Source organism: Peromyscus leucopus, chromosome 3 (genome assembly GCF_004664715.2).
Source record: "Peromyscus leucopus breed LL Stock chromosome 3, UCI_PerLeu_2.1, whole genome shotgun sequence".
NCBI lineage: Eukaryota > Metazoa > Chordata > Mammalia > Rodentia > Cricetidae > Peromyscus > Peromyscus leucopus.
Window position 1 is genome coordinate 62,351,258 of NC_051065.1, and position 21,743 is coordinate 62,373,000.

Consider the following 21,743-nt stretch of genomic DNA (forward strand, 5'->3'; position numbering starts at 1 on the left):
CTTAACTTTTTAACGGAGAATGGAGTTGGGGTTAACAAAAAGCTCACTAGCTCACCATTGCTTGTTGGAGGAAATGGTACATTAGGCTGCTTCAGCCGGTAAGAGCTTGCTAATCTGGGAGGATTTGCAGATCCTGGTGGAGGCCCACGAAGAAGCAAATGCTGTCGATACTCCAAACCTGGGTTTACTCTGTGGCTACTGACCAAACCCATGGATGGAACATCTGGAGCATTACTAACCTCATAGCTATTAGGAATTCGCACGTGAAGAAGGTCGGAAAACGCAGCCACAACACTGCTAATGTTCTAAAACAAAATTTAAACACTGTATTACTCACCTAGAAGAAAAGTGAGTCACTGAGGAGAACTAATACTTTGGATAATGCTATCTTTATGATATATATATATATCATATAGTATATATATATATATCATATATACTATATATATAGTATGAAAGACCCCCAACTACTTTTATTTAAACTTATTTTCATGAACTAATACCAATATACAAACAAAGCCTTCGTAAACAGAAATCTTCAGGATTCCAACTGGCATTGGGATCTGTACACAGTAAACTATTCTAGCTACCTTGGTATCTGACAGGCCTAAAAGACACAGCACAATGAGAAGGCCCTCAAGGTACTTATGGGAAAACTCATTTCTATCTAGCTCTGGCAAAAAGTCCAACACAGTCCACAATAGTTCTGCAGACAATTAAAACATCATACATTGTACTGTAAGTCTGATCTTCAACAAAACATCTTTATATGACTTGGAGTTTTTAAAACAAATCCTTTATAGATTAGTGCTGTTGGCATGAGCTGTCTGTAGAAAATTTCTATTGCTTTTATAGACTCTATTATTGACTATGGTTTTTGCAATAGTGAGCTTTTATAACACAGACATTTGTGGAAAGGCTTCTTTCTAGAGTTCTCTAAGTACACATCCTTTTACAAGAGCACATGAACTCTCAAGTCCTATTTCTTTGCCTTGGCTTAGGCTCAAATAAACCTCATACTTAACAGTACTCAAGAACAGCCTGGATGTCTGAAGTGACTGTCCACCCTACGGGTATCTTCTGTTCTGCTACCTTGAATTCTGTTTCATTGTGAGTCACTGGCAGAGCTTTAACAATGGGACATACTCCACAGCATAAGAAGTAATGTCATCTTTTACCTCAGCAGCTGTAGGATGCAGGGTGATTGCTACAGATATAAGACCCGATCTGGGACCATTTGGGGATGAACCAAAAGGTGAGGTAAAAAATAAAGTGCCTGGCTCAGTTTTGATGTCATTTCTTCTTGATTCTGAACCTAAAAGCAATGGAGAATCAAAGAGTATAGGTTTCAAAGTCGAAATATTTACAATAGTAACTTGGTAGACTAAATTAGTAAGGGTAATCTCTTACTTTTCCCAGAAATGCTGGGAAGAATTGGAATGATGGGGGATGGCACCGGTTCTGGAGGCTCTTCTTTCACCAGTGACAGATCTGGGTACCTGTTCACCTCTACACCAACCACACTCTCAGGAGAAGATGAGGGAACAAAACTGTCAGGAGTATCCCGGTCACCATAGTGATCCTGTATCCTGAAAGAGGAGCACACACATTACAATGTGCAATTCCACTGGGGTTTCTCACCAGTCCCACAAGTATTACAGGAATGATACTCTCAGCCACAGCAATAACATAACAGCAACTAGATCAGCTATACTCTGCTAAGAAAACATAGTACATAAGTTAACCTATAAAACTGTAAATGGCTATTCCTCTGACAAAGCTTTAGATTGAAGTTTAACACCTACTAGAAGATGTTCAGATTACAGCATAGCATGAGAAACTGACAACTTTGCCAGAAAAAAAAAAGTCACTGAGACTATGAGACAGGCTGAGGCTGTGCTGAACTATACAAGTCTGTATTCCAGTCACACCTCATGTGACTACAGATAGATCTATACTGCTGCTGTATAGAGTGGCAAGATGAGAGAAAACAGAGTCACTGTGGTGCTGTAGGCACTTAATTTTCTTAAATAATAAAGTACAATTAAAAGAAGAAGGGGGTTGGGGGAACAGACTCCCTTGTCTCAATTAAGGTTCTGGTTTACCAAGGAGATGGTGACCACTCAAGCTAAGAGTTTGGAACATTGCTATGGATCTTCTATCTTCCATTTCTCCCCCTCATACTTTAAAAGATGTGAAAAAGGCTGCTAGGCACTCTTATAAAATCCAGGTATTAAACAGACACCTGTGTTAGATCACCAAATACATACTCCCTAATATGATTCTTTTCACAAGGCTGGAAAGAGCTTTACTCTACTGGTACAATTGGGAATTCTTAGCTGTGTGGTAAAAGAGAAAGGAGACCTAGATTCCAAATCCTAACAAGTGACACTTCCATGTGGCTACAGAAAACATCTATCCTATTGGTGTTCTATCCAGTGACAATTTTTTTTCAATAAAGTAAGACACTTAGACTAAATGGACATCTCAGAACACAGAGATTCATCAGATTTTCTACAGAGATCAAAGTCTAAAGAAGTTCACACAGACTCTTAAACTAGTTGGGTAGAAAATTATCTACTAAGGGAAGCTGATTCTCCCAGTAAGATTAGAGGAGGCAAAAGAACTAATACCAAACTGGTGACGAGTTTCCTGAAGCACAGACACATTTTTTTCCCATGATAGCACTCCAATATCTATCTATGATGGTTGATCTCTCATTTTAGATGTCTACAAGTATGAATAAACCCAACAAATCCTACAAACAGCTTAGAAAAGCAAACTCTGAATACTTTGCATGGAAGTTTTCCCATAACCTTAATGTCTATTTGATTATCATGGTGTATAATGCTTAAGTTGTGGAGACTTTAAAACTAAAAAAAAAATGCATAAACTAATTGTACTTCAACAGTAATGATGCCTTGGACAGTTTATATTCAAGAGTACTTTATACTTCAGAAGCTTTTATATATTATTCCTAAACACATCATGCTAAGCACATATAAGCACATATTTTAGAAGAAGTAACTTTTTTTTTTTTTTTTTTGGTTTTTCGAGACAGGGTTTCTCTGTGTAGCTTTGGAGCCTGTCCTGGAGCTTGCTCTGTAACCAGGCTGGCCTGGAACTCACAGAGATCCACCTGCTTCTGCCTCCTGATTGCTGGAATTAAGGGTGTGAGCCACCGCCACCTGGGGAAGCAACTAATTTTTAAAAGCTTCTAAGGCTGAGAAGTGTTTCAGTGTTAAAAGTATTGGCTTAGCCGGGCGGTGGTGGCGCACGCCTTTAATCCCAGCACTCGGGAGGCAGAGCCAGGCGGATCTCTGTGAGTTTGAGGCCAGCCTGGACTACCAAGTGAGTCCCAGGAAAGGCACAAAGCTACCTTGTCTCGAAAAACCAAAAAAAAAAAAAAAAAAAAAAAAAAAAAAGTATTGGCTGTTCTTCCAAAGGATCCATGTTTAATTCCCAGTGTGCATAACATGGCTAATAATCTGGAATTCCAATCCCAGGAATCCAGTGCCCTATTCTGGCCTCTGTGGACACCAGGTATGCATGTGGTATTCAAACATACATGCAAGCAACAGACAGACAGATGCGCGTGCGCGCGAGCGCACACACGCACGCGCGCACACACACACACACACACACACACACACACACACACACACACACACCAGCTTCTACCTTAATTCCTCATGATTATTATGAGGTGGTGTTGGAAGTGAGGCAGGAACATCCACAGTCTTCGGGCCTTGAGCAATAGCTCGAGCCAGCAAGTCATCCTGAGGTCTGAAAGGCAGCTGAAATGGCTTCGGTCCGAAAGTTCTGGCAACTGCAAAAACAAACAAATAGAACCAAAGTATGTAGGGCAAAGTTGATACACAGATGGAACTGTACAGTTCTGTGGACATTTTGATATACACAGATTTCAGTGGAAGACTCTTCAGAGGTGTGTAAGTTTTGGGTGCTATTATCATACCTTCATGGCTCACCAACACGCCAGCTTTTCCAGCAAGTTCTTCAGTTGTTGCAAAACCATTTGCCATCTTCTGGCAAGCCATAGGAGGTGGTGTAGGAGGAAGAGAGGCAGGGGGTGTTGGAGGATTACTTAAATTATTCTGCTGCAGGAGACCAAAAAATTTTAAATTATATGCTACTGAGCAAATATGCATTGACCTTGCTAAAACCTAATTCTGTGAATTTTTAGCACAAGGAAGCAAGACTATAAAGAAACATAATTCAGAGGCATTTCCACTTTCAAATGCACAAGAACACACACACACAGGTTATCAAAATGAGATGTTGTTATCCATTTGCCTACTTGGCCCAGCTTGAGCATTCAGCTTTGAAATGAAGAACCCAATTTTTGTTACACTTAATTTTATTTTATGTAACTTTTCTTAAATTTCATGATTACAACAACCAGTGAAAAGCAGCTTTAAAATTGAATAAGTTTCAAAAAGTAGATAAATATTCTTTTACTCAAGTTTCATTAAAATATGTCCTACTTTTATAAAAATGAAGAGTTTGTCATCTTTAACCTATAATTGCAAATTACATCTCAGATATGAGAACATGGACTGTCCCAAGATCTTTAAAAGAAGTAAAAAGAAAAAAAAAAGAAAGAAAAAAAGTTACCAAATATACTAAGAAATGCAGTTATTTCTCTCAGCCTTACATTTGTCACCAATTTGTCATTTAAGTCTTGGTGTCCTCAAGGAATGCTGGCCAATGTAATACCACACATGACAGTGCAGTGCAGTGCAAGGGAGGTGCCCACACTGAGGAGTTCTAACTGATGACCAGGCCAAGGACAACAAAGGGAGCATGGAAACAGTGATCTTAGTAACAGAAGAAAAGCCACCAGGAAAACACACACTCTCACGTAGTTCTCAAAATAATTGTTTTAAGTCAGATACAAAGTAAAGTGATTTTTATGATGCAACCATAAAAATATTTTAAAAGTAGTATTAACTTATTGACTTTATGCTATTTTGGTAACCTAAGAATTAGTGCATAATTTCAATTAGCACCTAAATTATTTGATGAAATATATTAAAACTTTTAAAATTCATTTTCCAAAGTAAAATCTAACCATACTTTTATTCCCACTATGTACCGTCAATTTGATTCATTTTAAGAGTTAACAAAGGTTACAAGGAAAAACATGTTTCCTTTACTATAGGAAGATATCATGGATATTATCCACCATTTGTATTATCTCTAGGAAATTTCAAGCAAACATATTACAAAAACACTTAACCAGATACACTTTTAATCTTGTAGCTGAACCTAACTTTCAGTGACACTTGGGAGACTTCATGTAAACTAGATGCAAAACTAAGCCACACTCCCCAGTGGTGGGAAGCTCTCCACTGCGAAGCAAGGCGGCACCCTGGCAAAGAAACATACCTTGTAGATCAACTGAGAATAGTAGTCTGAGACCCCTTCAAGGGCGGCACTGCCAAAAGTTCCTAGAAGTCGAGTCCCACTATTAAATTGGCCACTGCCATAAGGAAGAAAGTGCGCAAAGTTCACTCCAATGATCGGTTCCATTAGAGGGAGCAGAGAGAGCTGCTATTAAAAAACACATTTAAAAGTAATGTACATGATTAACAAACATGGAAGTGTTTTGGGGCTTCCTAAGACCTGAAGTCAAATAAGGATTGTGAAAAATAAGACTTAAAAATTTCAAGATTCAAAATGCTGGAAACTACAGAATCTCTGGGATATACGTCAAATTTTATTCCCATCTGTTAGAGATGCCAACATGTGCCTCACCAGAAAAACATGCTCCTTATCTTTGTTCAGTAAGAACCAGGCCATGAACTGAGGCCAGGCACCATCAATAGGAATGGGGGTTTGGGGGCAGTATGTCCCCTTCCCACTTTTGTAATAACCACAAAGGTGTAAGAAGCAGAGCCTAAATGAGAGTCCATGGCTGCATTTCTTTGGGTCCAGAGTCACAAGAAATGGGGGACACAATGTTTCCTGGTGTTGAGGCTGCTGCTTCTGAACATAAGTAAATCTTGACCATCATCTACTAATCCATCTACTGGAATGTAAATCTCAAGTGCCAATTAGATATAGTGCTGAGTTTGCTAGCAAACAAAGTTTATTTTTTCCTTGTCCAGATGTCCTTTCTCCCTATAGCTCTCTATTTTAATTAGGAACTAATTGTAACAAGGTGAAACCTTCCGTTTCATAGAGCGGAAAAAGCACTTGCTCTCTCCCCTCTTGGAAGTGGCAAGGGCTGTTCTGACAGCTCACCTGTTTCAAGTGGGTGAAGGAGTCAGAGCGGGAATACACAGCCTGCTTTTCCTCTTCATCCTTCTTCCTTTTCTTTGAGCGAGGTGCTGCTTTCTCCCCCGTCCTCTGAGTGCGTTTGCTTCGCTGTTTCTTGGTTTCACTTCCTCCATCTGTTTTTGGCAACTGGCTGTTGCCACCTCCAAAACCACCTTGCATTTGAGCCCCCAAAGTTTGCTAATGTAATTGGAAAGGTTAAGAAGTAAGTAACTACCCACATTTTGGATTCTTAGTTCATGCTAGACCAGCTCCATCTTGTGACTCAGATTTATGACATGGCATTGCATGTTAAGAAGGGAAGCTACACAGTGAGGTTGTTTTCTGAAAGTAACTGTTGCCCCTTCCCTCTGTATTCAGGTATATTAAAATATGAAAAATAGCCAGCCTCAGCATTGTAGGAAAAGTTTAGAACTCCTAGATAGAAGAATGAAGTATGACTCCTCACTGTCTATGACTGGACAGCTTCTGTACAATGGCCTTGGCAATTTATTTTTGGTCCCCCATAGGAACTAGGAACTGTTGCAATCTGAGATCTGAAGCTAATTCACAGGTTCCAGGAACATTTAAAGCCCATGCATCTGAGAGAACAGCTACTAGAAAGCAATAAATAAGATGTCATACTGGCCCCTCAAACTAGTGTCAAATCCTACATTTGAATGAAAAACATAATGGCTACATAGACAGTCAAAAGAAGAGAACACAAATAGCAAATTAATCTTTCCTTTGCTTTTTTTAAAAATAGATTTATTTTGCTTATGGATATGTATGGATATTTCATCTGTATGTATGCACTGTATACACACCATATATACCTGGTGCCTATGGAGGTCAGAAGAGAGCATTGATCATCTGAAACTGGAGTTACAAATGCTCCCAAGCCACCATGTGGGTGCAGAAATGAAACTCAGGTCCTCTGCAAGATCCACTAGGCCATCTCTGTGTCTAGTTTCCTTTCCTTTCCTTTTACCTTTATGGTTATGAAGAAGTGAGAGTAATACAGGCCTTGAAAAACGTTTTTAGCTAAGTCTATAGGTACCATTATCAAAACATAGAAATGTTTTTTATGCTTTCTTATTTCTAAAATTAATATAAATGGTTTGCTACAGATAACTATAGTTGCAAAACTTAATACAATCAATTCTGCATATACATTTTGAATGTTTTGAAAATTATAGTTTATAGTTATGTTCTAAGTAACATCACATGGGTGGCAAAATTAAAGATGAAGGGAAATAGAGCAATGATTTTAGCTTAGGAGCCATACAGTCTGTCTGAACTGCCGGCTCTGCTCTAGTACTGCAAAAGCAGCCATGTGTTTTTTATAAATGAGTTGGCCATGGTCCAATAAAACTTTTAACATTCATGGACAAATTTAAATTTCATAAAAAATTTTCATTTATCACAAATGACTACTTTTTCTTAGGTTTCTCCCAACCATTGAAAAATACAAAACCTATTCTCAGCTCATACAAAGAAGGGAGGAAGTTGAAGCAAGCTTACATTGCCTATGCCTGGGTAGATCCCTGATTCTCCAAGAGCAGTATCAGAGAAACTAAGCAGCCCCTGGGACTGATTAGAAACACAGACTCTCTGATCCAACCCTACACCAAATGAACCAGCAATCTCTGTCTTAATAGGGCCACCATGACTATGTGAGCAGGCCTGCAGTATTTCCCCACCATTAGTAAATTGTATCACCAGGGGACTCTTGCTGAATGATGCATTCTGATTTAAGACTATAGTAGTACAAGAAATTTGGTATGTTACAAAACCATCCCAGGTAACATGCATGTTGCTGGTCCTTAAGGAGTCAACCTTCAAAGCAAAGGCCTATGAATTCTGTAATTGGCTTATGAGAAAATGACCAGGCAAGCATGTTAAGTATATGTAACTAAGCCAATTTAAATGCTTTACAGACATTATCTCTAATTTTCATAATTATCCTTAAAAAGCAGATATAACTGTATTTTAAAGTACAAGTATAGAAGATCACAAAATATTTTTATTTTATTCTTTTGTTATTTTGATGTTTTGAGTAAAAATTTGACTTCATAGCTCAGGCTAGCCTCAAACTTGCAGCAATCTTCCTGCCTCAGCTTCTTGAGTGCTGAGATTACAGGTGGGTACTATCATGTACAGCTCACATGGTTTTGGTCTTTGTTTTCATCGCAAGGGTTTACACCTCATGCTCATTCTAATATATGGGTTTCTGCTTTTTATACTTGACATGTGCCTGCTTCCCCATGCCATTAAACATTCTTGTATGGCACGAATTTTAGTATGAACATGCTGAGGTAGAGTCTATGTGAGTAATGCCACAGCAAATGTGATGGGAACACACAGGCATCCATACACATCTGTGATTGGTCAAGTTCAAGAAACTATCTACAAGGTTTCAGAACCAAGTTTCACAAAAGAAATTAGGAAAAGATAGGGGAAAAGAAATGGGTCCAGCACATAGGGGAACAGAGAGCACAGTGGGCATGGGACCAAGGACCTGGGGATGAGGGCATTCAGTATTCCTAGAGGCAAAACACCTTGGAGACAGCAGCCAGGGATTGGGCCTGGGTAGCCTATTTGCTGGTATCAACTAGAAAAGCACAACCACAAGATGCATTGTATGCATGCATGAAACTCTCCAAGAATAAATTAAAAGAAGAGACCAGAACTGCAAATTAGACAAAAGTAATAACTGCTGAGGCAACACTCAATCTCTACTGAATGACAGAAGACAACAGAGAAAGATTACAGCCAGCTAATACAGTCAGTACTTGTAAGACAAGCTTCATTATTCTTAATATTGCAAATCTGGACAAGAAAAAACACTATTGCACTTCAATTAAAATGTGAAAATTATAAAATCCAAACTGAGCAGCACCCCAGGGAAGCTGTGTGAATGCACTAAAAACATCACTACTTATGAAAGACAAGGAGCGAAGCAACAAGCAGACCTACTCCAAAGACAGAGGAAATTTTGTGAAACACCTTCATGAATTCACTGAGGTCACTCTGTAATCAAGTGTGTATTTAAAACTGCCTATCATACAAATGAAAAGCAAATCCAGTGTTAACACTTAAAATGGGTAGAATATCGATACATAGAAAACTACAAAGATGGAAATTGTATCCACTTCCAAAATCATTTTTATGACACCATAGGCTCCCTCCCAATAAGGGTGATCCCTGAGAGTACTCAAGGAAAGTAAGACAAGTACAGGAAGGAGCTGTCTTCTAAATTTTAAAGAGGCTAATGGAAATTATGCACTTATAAAGGTTCACACATACTTCCTTTGATACAGTTAGTCTAATTTGGTTGTAATAACCAGCTGAAAGGCACATATAATGCATACTTTACAATAATATGTTTGCTTTACATAACAAGCAAATAAGTTACCAATCTATTTTGTAAATAAGTAAAAACAGGGTTCCACAGAATAAAAAAAAAATGAGTAAAAAAGCTGCAAAATAGTATTAAAATTAGTAACTTGTTGATGCTAATCCGCAAACATAGCTTAAAAACAAAGGTGAGTTATAGACTGCACACCTGACACTTACCAACCCTTCTGCTGGGTTCTGCTTCTCGGTCAGTTTACTGTCCTTTGAGGGGCTGTCATCTGAGGAGAAAGTGCCCTCAGGTTTCGGGGTTAGAAGGGACGAGGCCTTTTTATTTTTTAACAAGTGTTTCAGCAGTTCATTTCCTGTATCTCCTTTGGTAACAGGGGCTCCGGAAGAATGGGAAGGACACTGTCCCGAGGAGACAGGACCAGCCTTCGTGTCTTCAAGCTTACTACTATCCGTTCTCTCTTCCACATGGGCCTCCTCCTGATGAGGGCATGGCTCTGTCTCAGCCTTTTCCAGCTTTATCTCTTCAGTTGTGCTGGGGGGTTCCATGGAAGGCTTGTCTGCCTCTGCATTAACATGTGTCTGTTGATGTGGAGTTCTTTTTATGAACTCACTACTGGGAAGTTTGTGGTCTGACTCTGTACAGGGCTGGCCTGTTGCCATACTGGGAGTGAGTGGGCCAAGTGGCTCCACCGCCTCTTGTTCTCTTTGCTGAGGAAGCTCACTGGGTGTACTCACTGTGGGAGTGGAGGTAGTTTCTGAGAGGCCTGGGGTGAGTGGAGCAGTTGAATCTGAGTGGGGGGTTGACGGTGCTTTGGTGGATTCTGCATCATCATCTTTTTTCTTTTTTCTTGTTCTTTTCTTTTTCCCTTTTTCTTCTGGGATTATGTCAGAATACAACTGAATAAGAGACTGGCTTGATCCTGAATAATTTTGGCCATGGGTTACAGCAGGGTCTTGGCCACATGGGAGATTGCTATTAGCTACTGGAGGTGTTCTTGATAAAACTGGTGGGAATGGAGGCCTCAATGGAGAATGTTGAAAGCTGGACCCAGAAAGACTTCCATGCCCTTGCTTAACAGAAGGAAAGTTTGGGCTCCCACCAGGAGCAGATGGTGAATCTGGAACAAAGGAGGGAGGTCCTACTTGCCTTCGCTCATTGGTTTGCATGAAAGTCTGGTTTGGGGGTGAACTAATAGAACCTTGTTGAACATTCTGCTGCTGTAAAACTGGTCCCATTTGCTGCTGATGCTGTGGAGACTGCTGCAGGGGTCTTGAGGGTTGCAAAAAGTCACAGGGTCTATCAGAACCATAGAATGGCATCTGGGACACAGGTGTCCTGTTGACTGGCTCAGCACCCACCAGACCATGCTGCTCCATTTCCACCCTCTGCTTCAGAGCTTTCTGCCTGTCTACTTCTTGCATCAGTTGAACTCGCTGCCTTTCCTGCTGCTCTCGTAAGCGTTCCTTCCGCTCCCGCTCTTGGAAACTTTCACTAAAAGGGTTGTTGTCCTCAAATTCCACTCGAGGTGGTGGTCCACTCTGTGGATTTGCACTTGACACTGCCCCTGGGGCTGGAGTACAAGTTTTTAAAGATAGTTGGGTAATTGGGGGCTGAATCCTAGGAGGGTTAAGGGGCAGGTGAGCAGGAGCACTGTTAGGTTGCCATCCAGGTAAACTGGGCATTCTGGCAGGGCTGGTATGGCCAGAGATGACTGCTGTGTGCTGCTGATGCTGAAGCTGCTGCGGCACCATGGGGAAGCTGGGTTGGCTCATGGTGGGTGGAGGGGCAGCTGAAACAAGAGGTGGCTGGGGCTGAACCCCTGGCATGAGGATAGGAGGGGCTAGGGCACACTGTTGCTGCTGCTGCTGCTGCTGCTGCTGTTTGATCCGATAATCTTCAATCAATTCAGCATGTTCTTTCTGTTGTTTACGAATCTGAAACAATAAGAGTAATTATTACTCAAACATATGCAAGGCAGGTACCATATTAAAACACTGGTTGATAATTTTAGTGGCCCATGATCTGAGTTAGATCCCCGGGACCGACATGGCAGAGGTAGACAGCCAACTCCTAAACCTCGTGAGCATATGTGTGCTGTAGTACATTTGAACATGTGCACACACACAAAAAGAATGTTAAATTATTTTTTAACTTGTGAAAGTTCTTTGCATATTAAATATCCACAAAAAAAATCAAAGTTAATTTTCTAAAATAAGCATTAAATTCATATGCCATTTAAACTACAACACACTTAACAGTAAGATAAAACAGAAAACAACAAAGTACAATGCCACAGAAGTTACATTAATGTACAAGGTTAGAATAACTGAGAGCAGACTAAAATTGTAACCACTTAATAAGATTTAATTTTTTTTTTTTTTTTTTTTTGGTTTTTTGAGACAAGGTTTCTCTGTGTAGCACTGGTTGTTCTAAAACTTGCTTTGTAGACTAGGCTAGCCTTGAACTCAAGTGCTGGCATTAAAGGTGTGCACCACCACATCCGGTTAAAATTCCATTTCTTTATTTTATATATATATATATATATATATATATATATATATATATATATATATATATAATTTTGGTTTTTTCAAGACAGGGTTTCTGTCCTGGATCTCACTCTGTAGACCAGGCTGGCCTTAAACTCACAGAAATCTGCCTGACTCTGCCTCCCAATTGCTGGGATTAAAGGTGTGCACCACCAACACCTGGCTAGGATTCCATTTCTTAAATACATAAAATAATTTTAAAAGATTTATTAGCACATATGCCATCCCTCTCTTAGATTAAAAAACTGATAAAACTCTAAATTTGATTGGTGACACATTCAAATTCTAATTTCTGAAACCTGTCTAAGCTCTGAAGTGATTATTTTAAAATTTCTAATTAGATTTTGTTTCTTTCTTTCTTCTTTTTTTTTGAGGCAGGGTCTCTATGTATTCCTGACTGTCCTGGAACTCGCTATGTAAACCAGGCTGGCCTCAAACTCCATGTGCTTCTGCCTCTTGAGTGCTGGGATTAAAGGCGTGCGCCATAACACTTGGCTTTTTTTTATTTTTTAATTCTTAATAAATAATTTAAAAAGTCAGTTAAGTTTTTTAAAAAATTGTGTTATACACTACAGGAAAAGGACAGTCAAGATGTAATACATTTTCTTAGGCGCCCACCCTATCATTAGAAAACGGGGAAGAAAGTTACAAATGGATGGATATGCACACTTTAAAAAGCACTTACCATCTACATTTTTAACATATTTAACCCAGTACTTTTAATAGTAATCCAATTTACTTTCTTGGGTTTCCCAGGTAAGCTAGTATATATTTTGTGAAGTAAAAGTGTTTGGTCTCCTCTCCAGCAGTGCATATAGCTTGTATCTTTTTATTTGTTCTTTTAAAGTTCTGTTGAAATCTACTATATGCACGTATGGGTGCCCACATACCATAGCATGGGTGTGGAGGTGAGGGGACAACTTGCAGGAGTTGATCCCTTCCTTCCACCAAGTGAGTTCTGGGGATTGAACTCAAGCCATAGGTTTGGCAGCACACACCTTTACCCATGAAGCCCCCTTGCCAGCCCATTCCTACCTCTTTTTTTTTTTTTTTTTGGTTCTTGTTGGTTGGTTGGTTTTTTGAGACAGGGTTTCTCTGTGTAACAGCCCTAGCTGTCCTGGAACTAGCTCTGTAGAACTTGAACTCATCTCTGCCATTTTTTTTACCATTTCTAAAAACATCACTATTGGTGGGGATTATTACTTAGGGGTAGAGTGCTTATCTGGGATAATGGTTAGGTTGGCCACTTGACAATCTAGCATCACCTGGGAGATGGGCATCTGGGTATACCTGTGGGGGATTATCTTTTCTATGTTAAAAGATATAGGAAGATCCATCTTAATTTTGAATAGGACCATCCCCAGGATAGGGGATCCAAAACTGCATAAAATACAGAGAGTGAACTGAACTGCTTCTTGCCTACAACTATAATGTAACCAGCTCTCTAAAGCTTCTGCTGTTGTAACTTTTCCATCATGACTGACTGTGTAACTTGGAATTGTGAGGCAAAATAAATCCTTTCTTTTTTAAGTTACTCTTATTTCAGTAGCGAGAAAAGAAACTAAGACACCCAGTAAGTGCAAAGACTTAGGTTCACTCTCCAATGTACACAAACAAAATCTATAAACTACTTTCTTACTGAGATTACAGTGTGCTATAGGCAACCATGTGGTTAAGGATGTGCCTGACTAATTTTTCAAATACAGTATATTAGCTCATAAATAGAATTTCATCAATTGATTTGCAAAAAACTAGGCTTTCATCCAAATTATGTTGCTTCTACTAAGGAGGAAAGTTTTGACAAAAATTTCATCATACGCAGAAAAGCGACTAAAAATACATTATGTAATTATATGATTAAAGAGTATTTACCATCAATGAACATAGGTCCAGAGAATGAATCTAAAGAGAAAAAAGCTCTCATTCTGTAATGGCCCCAGTTTGTTAGTCAATGAAAACAGTATAATCACCATGTTGTAGGTATACTGTGTTGGTATCTGTGACTTGGAGGAAGACAGTTGAGTTCAAAGCCCTAATCTAACAGTTAAATAATGAGCAAGCATACCACCAGTCTCTTTAAGTGTCAAGTGGTGATAATAGCAATATCTTTAATTTGTAGACAACATCAAGTAAGACAAGACAGAGGTGTTTCCAGGAGTGTTCATTACACAGGGAATATTTCTATTTATATAAACCAATATTCTCTGAACTTCTTATATGCCACTAGTATTAATATCTTGAGTTTTTTTTTTTAATTTGTAACTTAAAACAATGGCAAAGTTTAAGTTCTGGTGTACAATTCTATGCATTATTAGCACACAGAGAAATTATAGTCATCATAATCAAGAAAGTGTTCTAGTATAGAAAACTCCCCCATGTCTCCTCTTTAAAATCAAACTCTCTGCTTGTCTTCCCCATAGTTACTGCTAATATACTGTTCATCTGTGTAACTCTTGTTATTTCATGTTACATAAATTATTGGGAACGGCTTCTTTTTGCTCAATGTAATACTCTTGAAATACAAGTTGTATGCATGTATCCACAATTTCATTCATTTTATTACTATGTATTATTTCAATCAAAAGGGTGCACTAAACTTTATTATTATACTAAACCTTTGTGGTAGGAGGTGGTGTCTGCTGTGGAATAACCCTTCTGTACACTGTGTGAATATATCTCGCTATGACTGATTTAATAAACAAGCTGACTGACCAAGAGCTGAACAGTTAGGCAGGAAAGCCAAACTGAGAATGATGGGATGAGGAAGGGAAGAGTCAGAGGAGATGCCAGCCAGCTAGCTGCCAAGGAAGCAAGACATGTACAAAATGACATAACAAGCCATGAGCTACGTGGCCAAGAATAGATTAAAAAAAAAAAAAAATCAGTTAATTTAAGTGTAAGAGTTAGCTAGTAACAATCCTGAGCTATTGATCGAGCATTTAGAAGTAATATTAAGTCTCCATGTCAGTTATTTGGGAGCTGGTGGATGGGACAGAAACTTCTGCCAACAGGCATCTTTTGTCCTTTTCTCTCCTTGAGATGGAATTTCATTGTGTTACATATGCTGGTACTTAATTCATGAACTCAAGTAATTCTTCCACCTCAGCCTTCTCTAGTAGCTAGGACAAGAGGTATGTGCCACAGTACCCAGCCTATAAATATTTATAGATAAACATTTGTAAAAAATCTAAGGTACTAAAACTCATTAAGGCAAATAACTGAGTGAACTCTGAACTCATCTTGAACACTTCATTTTAAACTTTTAAAATAAATCCCTTTTCAAGATATTCTAGTTTTTTCGTTCCCTGTCTTGTGTTACTACTGTTTTGTTAGTTTTTTTTTTTTTTTTCCCCAAGACAAGGTTTCTCTGTGTAGCCCTGGCTGTTCTGGAACTCACTCTGTAGACCAGACTGGCCTTGAACTCAGAGATTCATCTGCCTCTGCTTCCCAAGTGCTAGGATTAAAGGAATGCACCACCACTACCTGGCTGTGTTACTGTTTTGAAGGCACTTGAGAGTGAACTTAGTATCTCACACATGCTAGGCAAGCACTGTACCACCTAACGATAGCTCTATCCTTCACTTCAGGGACCAAAATAAGAAATAAGCATAAAAATATACTATGAAACACGGACAGTGGTAGCACACAGTTCACTGTTTGTGAGCCTCGTCTTCAAAAAAGCCTTAATTTGTCAAATGATGTGAGAGCATGTGTATGGCAACATGATTTGATTTTCTTTTTTATTAAAAAAAAAAAAAAATAAGAGTCATATTATGTACCTGTAGCTGGTCTGAAACTCACTATTTAGACAGGGATGACCTGAAAGTCATAGAAATCTACCTGCCTGTGCCTCCCAGGTGCTGGGATTAGAGGTGTGTGCCACCACACCTGGTGTAGTGATTTCTTAGTACAAAAGAAATAGCTACTTTATCCAATTATTCCAGGGTCGCTGAAAGCATATAAAAATATTTCTTTTTTTTTTAAAGACGTATTTATTATGTATACAGTGTTCTGCCTGCATGCCAGAAGAGGGTGGCAGATCTCATTACAGATGGTTGGGAGCCACCCTGTGGTTGCTGGGAACTGAACTCAGGACCTCTGGAAGAACAGCCAGTGCTCTTAACCACTGAGAGTTGTAAAGTCAGGCTCTTTAGTGGCAACCAGTAAGCTAGTTAAGTGGCAGCAAGCATTGCTTGGACAGGACTAGGAAGCTACTTCCTTGGTAAAAAGGTCCAAGAGTAGTGTAATTTGCATGCCATTTAACAGCATAAACTAAAACCCTGAGCCAATGAATGAATGCCACACCCAAACAGCTCTTACTGTGGACGACTTCCATTTATAAACCTGTCTTACCTGCTCGAGCTGTTTTTGAACCATACTCTGCTGCTCTGTAACATGTTTGAGCTGCTCTGCATCCTCCTCTGGGAACTCTCGACCTGCCTTCTTGGCTGTGCGCTGTTTGGCTGAAAGGGCTTTCTTTGATTTTCTGTGTGCACCAATTTGTTCTTCAAGATACTTCTGTTGCATCTGAAGAAGCTGCTGAGTCTCCTGCAGCCATTCTTCATACTGCTTACGTTGAGAATCATCTGAGGAAAAAAATCAAAATTACAAGTGTGTTAATTTTCTAAAGGGTCCAAGATTATTAAAAGTTAAACAAGTTCATTTGTAAGAAGATATAATTTCTTCATGAATATTTAAAGGAAAAATTGAAAACAAAACTCTAAATATTAGAGTCCTATATAACTATAAAGTATCAGCTTTTAGAAAAAGCATTTACTCAAGAAAGCTAGAGAATGCTTAATTAAAACACTAGTTAACTAATAATTGTAAGTTCTGAAACTCCAATGCTCCAAAAGATTCAAATTATCTAATCCATAAACCAAACTGTACATTAGGTTATATGTGCATTTTATTGATTCAATTTTACAGATCGAAGAGGCAAGGAAGATATAGCCCACTAACTTCCATAACATGGATTAGGTAGTCATTTCCCATGCTGAATTCTCTGAGTTTGTAATATCTTCCCTACATCTTATTAGTGTCTGGGGGAATATATATATATACATATACACACACACACGTGTATATATATATGTGTATATGTATATATATATATATATATACACAAACACACACACACATATATTAAGCAGGGAGGTGAAACCCAGAATACTTTAGAAAGAAGCAATTTGAAGTTGACATTTTATAAAGGAAATATATAAGCTGAAAACACTGATTAACTCATTAATTTTGTAATTTCTATGTCTACCAGGGGAGGTGATAGCTAACCAAGCAAACTCTTCCTCGACTATAAAGACTGGTAATGCCTCTCCCCATTACATCTTTGTCTCATACTAGTATTCCCTCCTTGTTCTTTTAGAGTACTTTATCCCATTGATGCCAAGTCTCCAAAAAAGGTTATCTCATGTAGTGAAAAATTCTGAGTATTCCTTTTTGACTGACTACAAGACAAAGAAAATCACAATCCTAGAGGACATTAGCTGAAAATAACATCAATGATAACAGAATATTGTCATACATTAAGATCCAACCAAATCCAATGGGCACAATACAGCCAGAAAAAGCCAGTTGGTTATAGTAGTTTACTTGTTTTTAATACAAATATGTATTCAAATTATGATCATAATTAATGCGGGGGAATTTCAAAAGGTCAGACTTTGGGTTTGTTCCTAAACCCAAAAGTTCTAGTATATGTATGAATGTGCAATCTAGTGCACTAAATTTGAAGGGTATTTGTCAAGAACAGGCTTTTTCACAAGGTTTCAGAAGTTCTGCTTCTGGTAGAATGAGACCTACCGCAAGGAAAGCCTTTCTGGTTTCTGGAACCAGGAGAGCAGAGGTGAGCAAAATGAAAGATAATGGTGAAAAAAGTTAGCTAAACAGTCTGAAGATTTCAGAAAGGTTCAGTTTGAGGGAACGTTAAATGCTATCCTGAACCACCTTGGGACCCCTAAGGACAGCTAGAAGGGTTCAGTGGCATCTTGCACACTTGACCTTCACACCATGCTACAACCCAGCTTCCTTTAAACATATCCCTTTGTTTTCCCCAATTAGTGTCCTTGTCATAAACAGACTGTCAGGAGAGCAAACGTGGTTTAATGCTATAGATTGGAAATTGCCAAGTCTATTTTAAAAAGAGCAACAATGTTGAAGAAAATAGGGAAGATGATTTCCCTGCATTAAAGTATTTATTTCTAGCTAATTCTTCATGCACAGCAGAAAAAAAAAAAAAAAAAAAAAAAAAGCAATGAAAATACATGCCTGGATGTAAAGATGCCTAGAGGACAGTGAACGCTGATAAAAGAGAAAGGCACTCAGGCTCATGGTAACACTCCTACACTAACTCCAAGATTTCAAAACAACACAAATATAGTCAAACAAGCAAGCCCCAGAAAAGAGGTAACTTATTAGATTTATACTTACTGACAAAGCCTGGACCAAAATTTGGAGGATTAGGCCTAGAAATCTGATGTGTTATACTGCCATCCTAAAATAAGTAAAATTTACAAATATGTTTAATTGCATACTTCAGTTTAAGAGAGGAAAAAAACTTCAAAATGCAGGGGAAAAAAAATGAAAACAAAAAAAAGAAAAATTTTAATTTTCTAAAACACCTTTAAAGCTTTTCTTTTCATATAAAAGCTAGAATAAATTAGTTGGGCAACAGTTTAGTATCTGAACAATTATTTCTATCTCTGAACTATATTTTCCATATTTAGTTGAAAAGCAAAATTAGATTAATTATTCATCTAAAATATAATATGAGGGTAAATCAAATATTGTCACAGCTAAGCTAAAAATTTACATGAAATTTGATGTTTTGATGATGCCTACCTGTTTTTTTTGTCAATAAATTCATAAACACATGTTCTAGATTCACTAAACAGTACTGTATAGAAAAGGCTAATTATAGCAAGAATTAATGTAGTACACTCATTAATGCACTCATTTTTATGTTAGTCTTTTGTTTGAACTAATGTCTTGCTTCTTTCACAGTGACTGAATAGCTGATAAAGTCACAATTTTCTGGCAAGGACCTGATAAATAGAACCTTGATAAAAACATTTACCCAGTTGATACAAGTTCTGTTAGACATGAGCTGTGTTCAACAGCCAGAATATAGTATGTTCAGTCTTACAGTACTGCAGGATAGCTGATGCAACATTTGAAACAGCAGTAAAAAGAGGCTCAAGAACTTGCTGAAAGTGTACAGTGAATTCATAGTAAAACTGAGAATTTTAAAAACTCAACTATGCTTATGCCTTCCCAGTGTATCGAAGGATGTTTCTCTCTTAATAAGGAAAACACAAAAATTATCTGCATAATACATATAAATTATAACTGGCAGAGTATATGATAATTCCAAGAGTACACAGAGCAAGGTCCCCCTGCACTAAGCAGAGACATGTTTTAAAAATCAACACAGAAAACAACACACATAAAATTATTGTTCTCAGACTTGATACCATGAACATAGCATCAATGTTTATACTTAGAGTTGATTATAAATGCTCAATATTCAAAAATCAAAGTCATCTCAAGAAATAATTATACCTAATAGAATGATTACTGACATTATTTCTCCCTGTTTCCAGCAGTTTTACATTTTAAATGTGATGGATTAGTTTCAATGAACAGGATATGAAATGTCTTTCAGGAGTAATAAATGAATATAAAGCCAGAAGCCCAAAGAGCTTAATCTCCTTCCAGGGAACTTTCTATCATTAATGTGTACAAGTCCTTTGCAGAAATTCCAGTGTTTAAAATCTGTCTTTTGTTTATACAGCAAAGACACATCTTTAATTCACTGTGTTGCCAGAAGATCAGCTCCTATTTCTTTCTAGGAGGGGCCTCACTATGATTTGGGTTTGGTAAGACTTAGGTCCACGTGTCCTCCATAAATGAGATTCAAGAAGCATTACCTGAGTTACAGCATGAGGCACCAGGTTCTGGCCTTCACTGTTTTGCGTTCCAGTCACTGATGGGCCTATGAAAGGGAATCTGTAAAGGAAGCGCATAGTACCATATGATGAACTTAGAACCAGTTATATAGGTGCCTAATAATCTGCAACTTACTACAACCATTTCAGGGCATTCAACAGGGCTCTTCCCTGAACTTCATCAAGTGTGCACCCAGAACCCTCCTATCACTATGGATAAGGCTCAGAATGATTAGGTATCTTCATGAGGACTTCATGAGCTGCATAAGAAGCCAGATAAGCTATTCCATCCAGAGCTTGGGCTCTTACAAGATTCATTAAAATATTTTTTAGGATACAATTATGGTGAAAATCTAGCTTCAATGCACAAACTAAGGAAACTACTCAATTGCAATCTTTATTAAAAATGAACAAGTTGGCCGGGCGGTGGTGGCCCACGCCTTTAATCCCAGCACTCCGGAGGCAGAGCCAGGCGGATCTCTGTGAGTTCGAGGCCAGCCTGGGCTACCAAGTGAGTTCTAGGAAAAGGCGCAAAGCTACACAGAGAAACCCTGTCTCGAAAAACAAAAAAACAAAACAAAACAAAAAAAGGAACAAGTTGACTGAACATGGTGGTTCACAAGGAGACTGAGGAAGGAGGAATGCCACAAATTCAAGGCCAGCTTGAGCTACTTAAGAGTTCCAAGTCAGCTTGGGCTACAGAACAAGACACTAGGGCTTTGGGGGGCCAGGGGGTTGAGGGGCGGTGCTGGTTAGCTCTTTTATATTCTAAAAACAAAAGAGGTTATCTCAAAAAATTTCACTCATTCACATATGTATTTGTATCTAATGGTCAAACCAAGTTTAAAAAATAAAACTGGTGACTAACCTCTATTTAAATCCATCTGGTGAAACATTATTTTAATTAAACCAATAACTGACACAGGACCATTATGGCTTATTTGAAAACATGCCTGTCCAATTGAGTCAGTGAATGCTTTACATATTAAGATATACATACAACACAATTTCAAAATATATTCCAAATACTGTAAAGAAGCATTTATATCATATTAGACTTTAGGAAATATATTTGTGATTTCTTACTCAGAAGTCTGATTCATTTATCTCCCTTCTCCCTACTATGGCCCTGGTCACTCGCTATCTGCCATCATCAACACACAACCACACTACTCTCAGAAGGGACTATCTTTGTTCTGCAAAGCACTCAGAATAGTTACCAGTACACTTACCATGTGGCTGACAAAGTATTGCATGTTTAACAGACACAGATACAATTACGTTGAACACAGGAGATGCTGAGATTTCTGATTCTGAAGACCATGTTTTAAATTAAAAGCTAAACAAAATCTAGCATTTCCTTTATTCTATCAAGTTGAAGTATCATTTATTAGCGGTACTCACCAGCAGGAAACCTATCATTTTTCCTATCAAGTGTTGCACATACCTAATAGGTCATTGCCAATCATTACCCTGAAATTGTAGTACTTATGAAGCTTACTGCTAAGTTTGTTAATATACTATAATACATGTATATCATAAATATAATCATATATTAGTAACTGTTTCAAATATAGTTCACTT

General features: G+C 38.2%; 1 protein-coding gene across 17 annotated transcripts in view; it reads right to left on the reverse strand.

The window, feature by feature from the left end:
• Window positions 1-21,743, reverse strand: part of Kmt2c (lysine methyltransferase 2C) — a 231,185-nt gene that overhangs the window by 17,489 nt on the left and 191,953 nt on the right. For 12 of the 17 annotated variants that reach the window (XM_028879484.2, XM_028879492.2, XM_028879494.2 and 9 more), the window contains 11 exons: window positions 20,142-20,220; window positions 18,643-18,706; window positions 16,552-16,784; window positions 9,859-11,583; window positions 6,268-6,480; window positions 5,410-5,574; window positions 3,977-4,118; window positions 3,682-3,829; window positions 1,411-1,589; window positions 1,179-1,315; window positions 56-305 (listed from right to left, as the gene is read on the reverse strand). In XM_028879484.2, the coding sequence (XP_028735317.1) occupies window positions 56-305; window positions 1,179-1,315; window positions 1,411-1,589; window positions 3,682-3,829; window positions 3,977-4,118; window positions 5,410-5,574; window positions 6,268-6,480; window positions 9,859-11,583; window positions 16,552-16,784; window positions 18,643-18,706; window positions 20,142-20,220 (3,335 nt within the window). The remainder of the gene's footprint in view (window positions 1-55; window positions 306-1,178; window positions 1,316-1,410; window positions 1,590-3,681; window positions 3,830-3,976; window positions 4,119-5,409; window positions 5,575-6,267; window positions 6,481-9,858; window positions 11,584-16,551; window positions 16,785-18,642; window positions 18,707-20,141; window positions 20,221-21,743) is intronic. The other 5 variants (XM_028879485.2, XM_037203734.1, XM_028879486.2 and 2 more) reach the window with 5 other exon arrangements.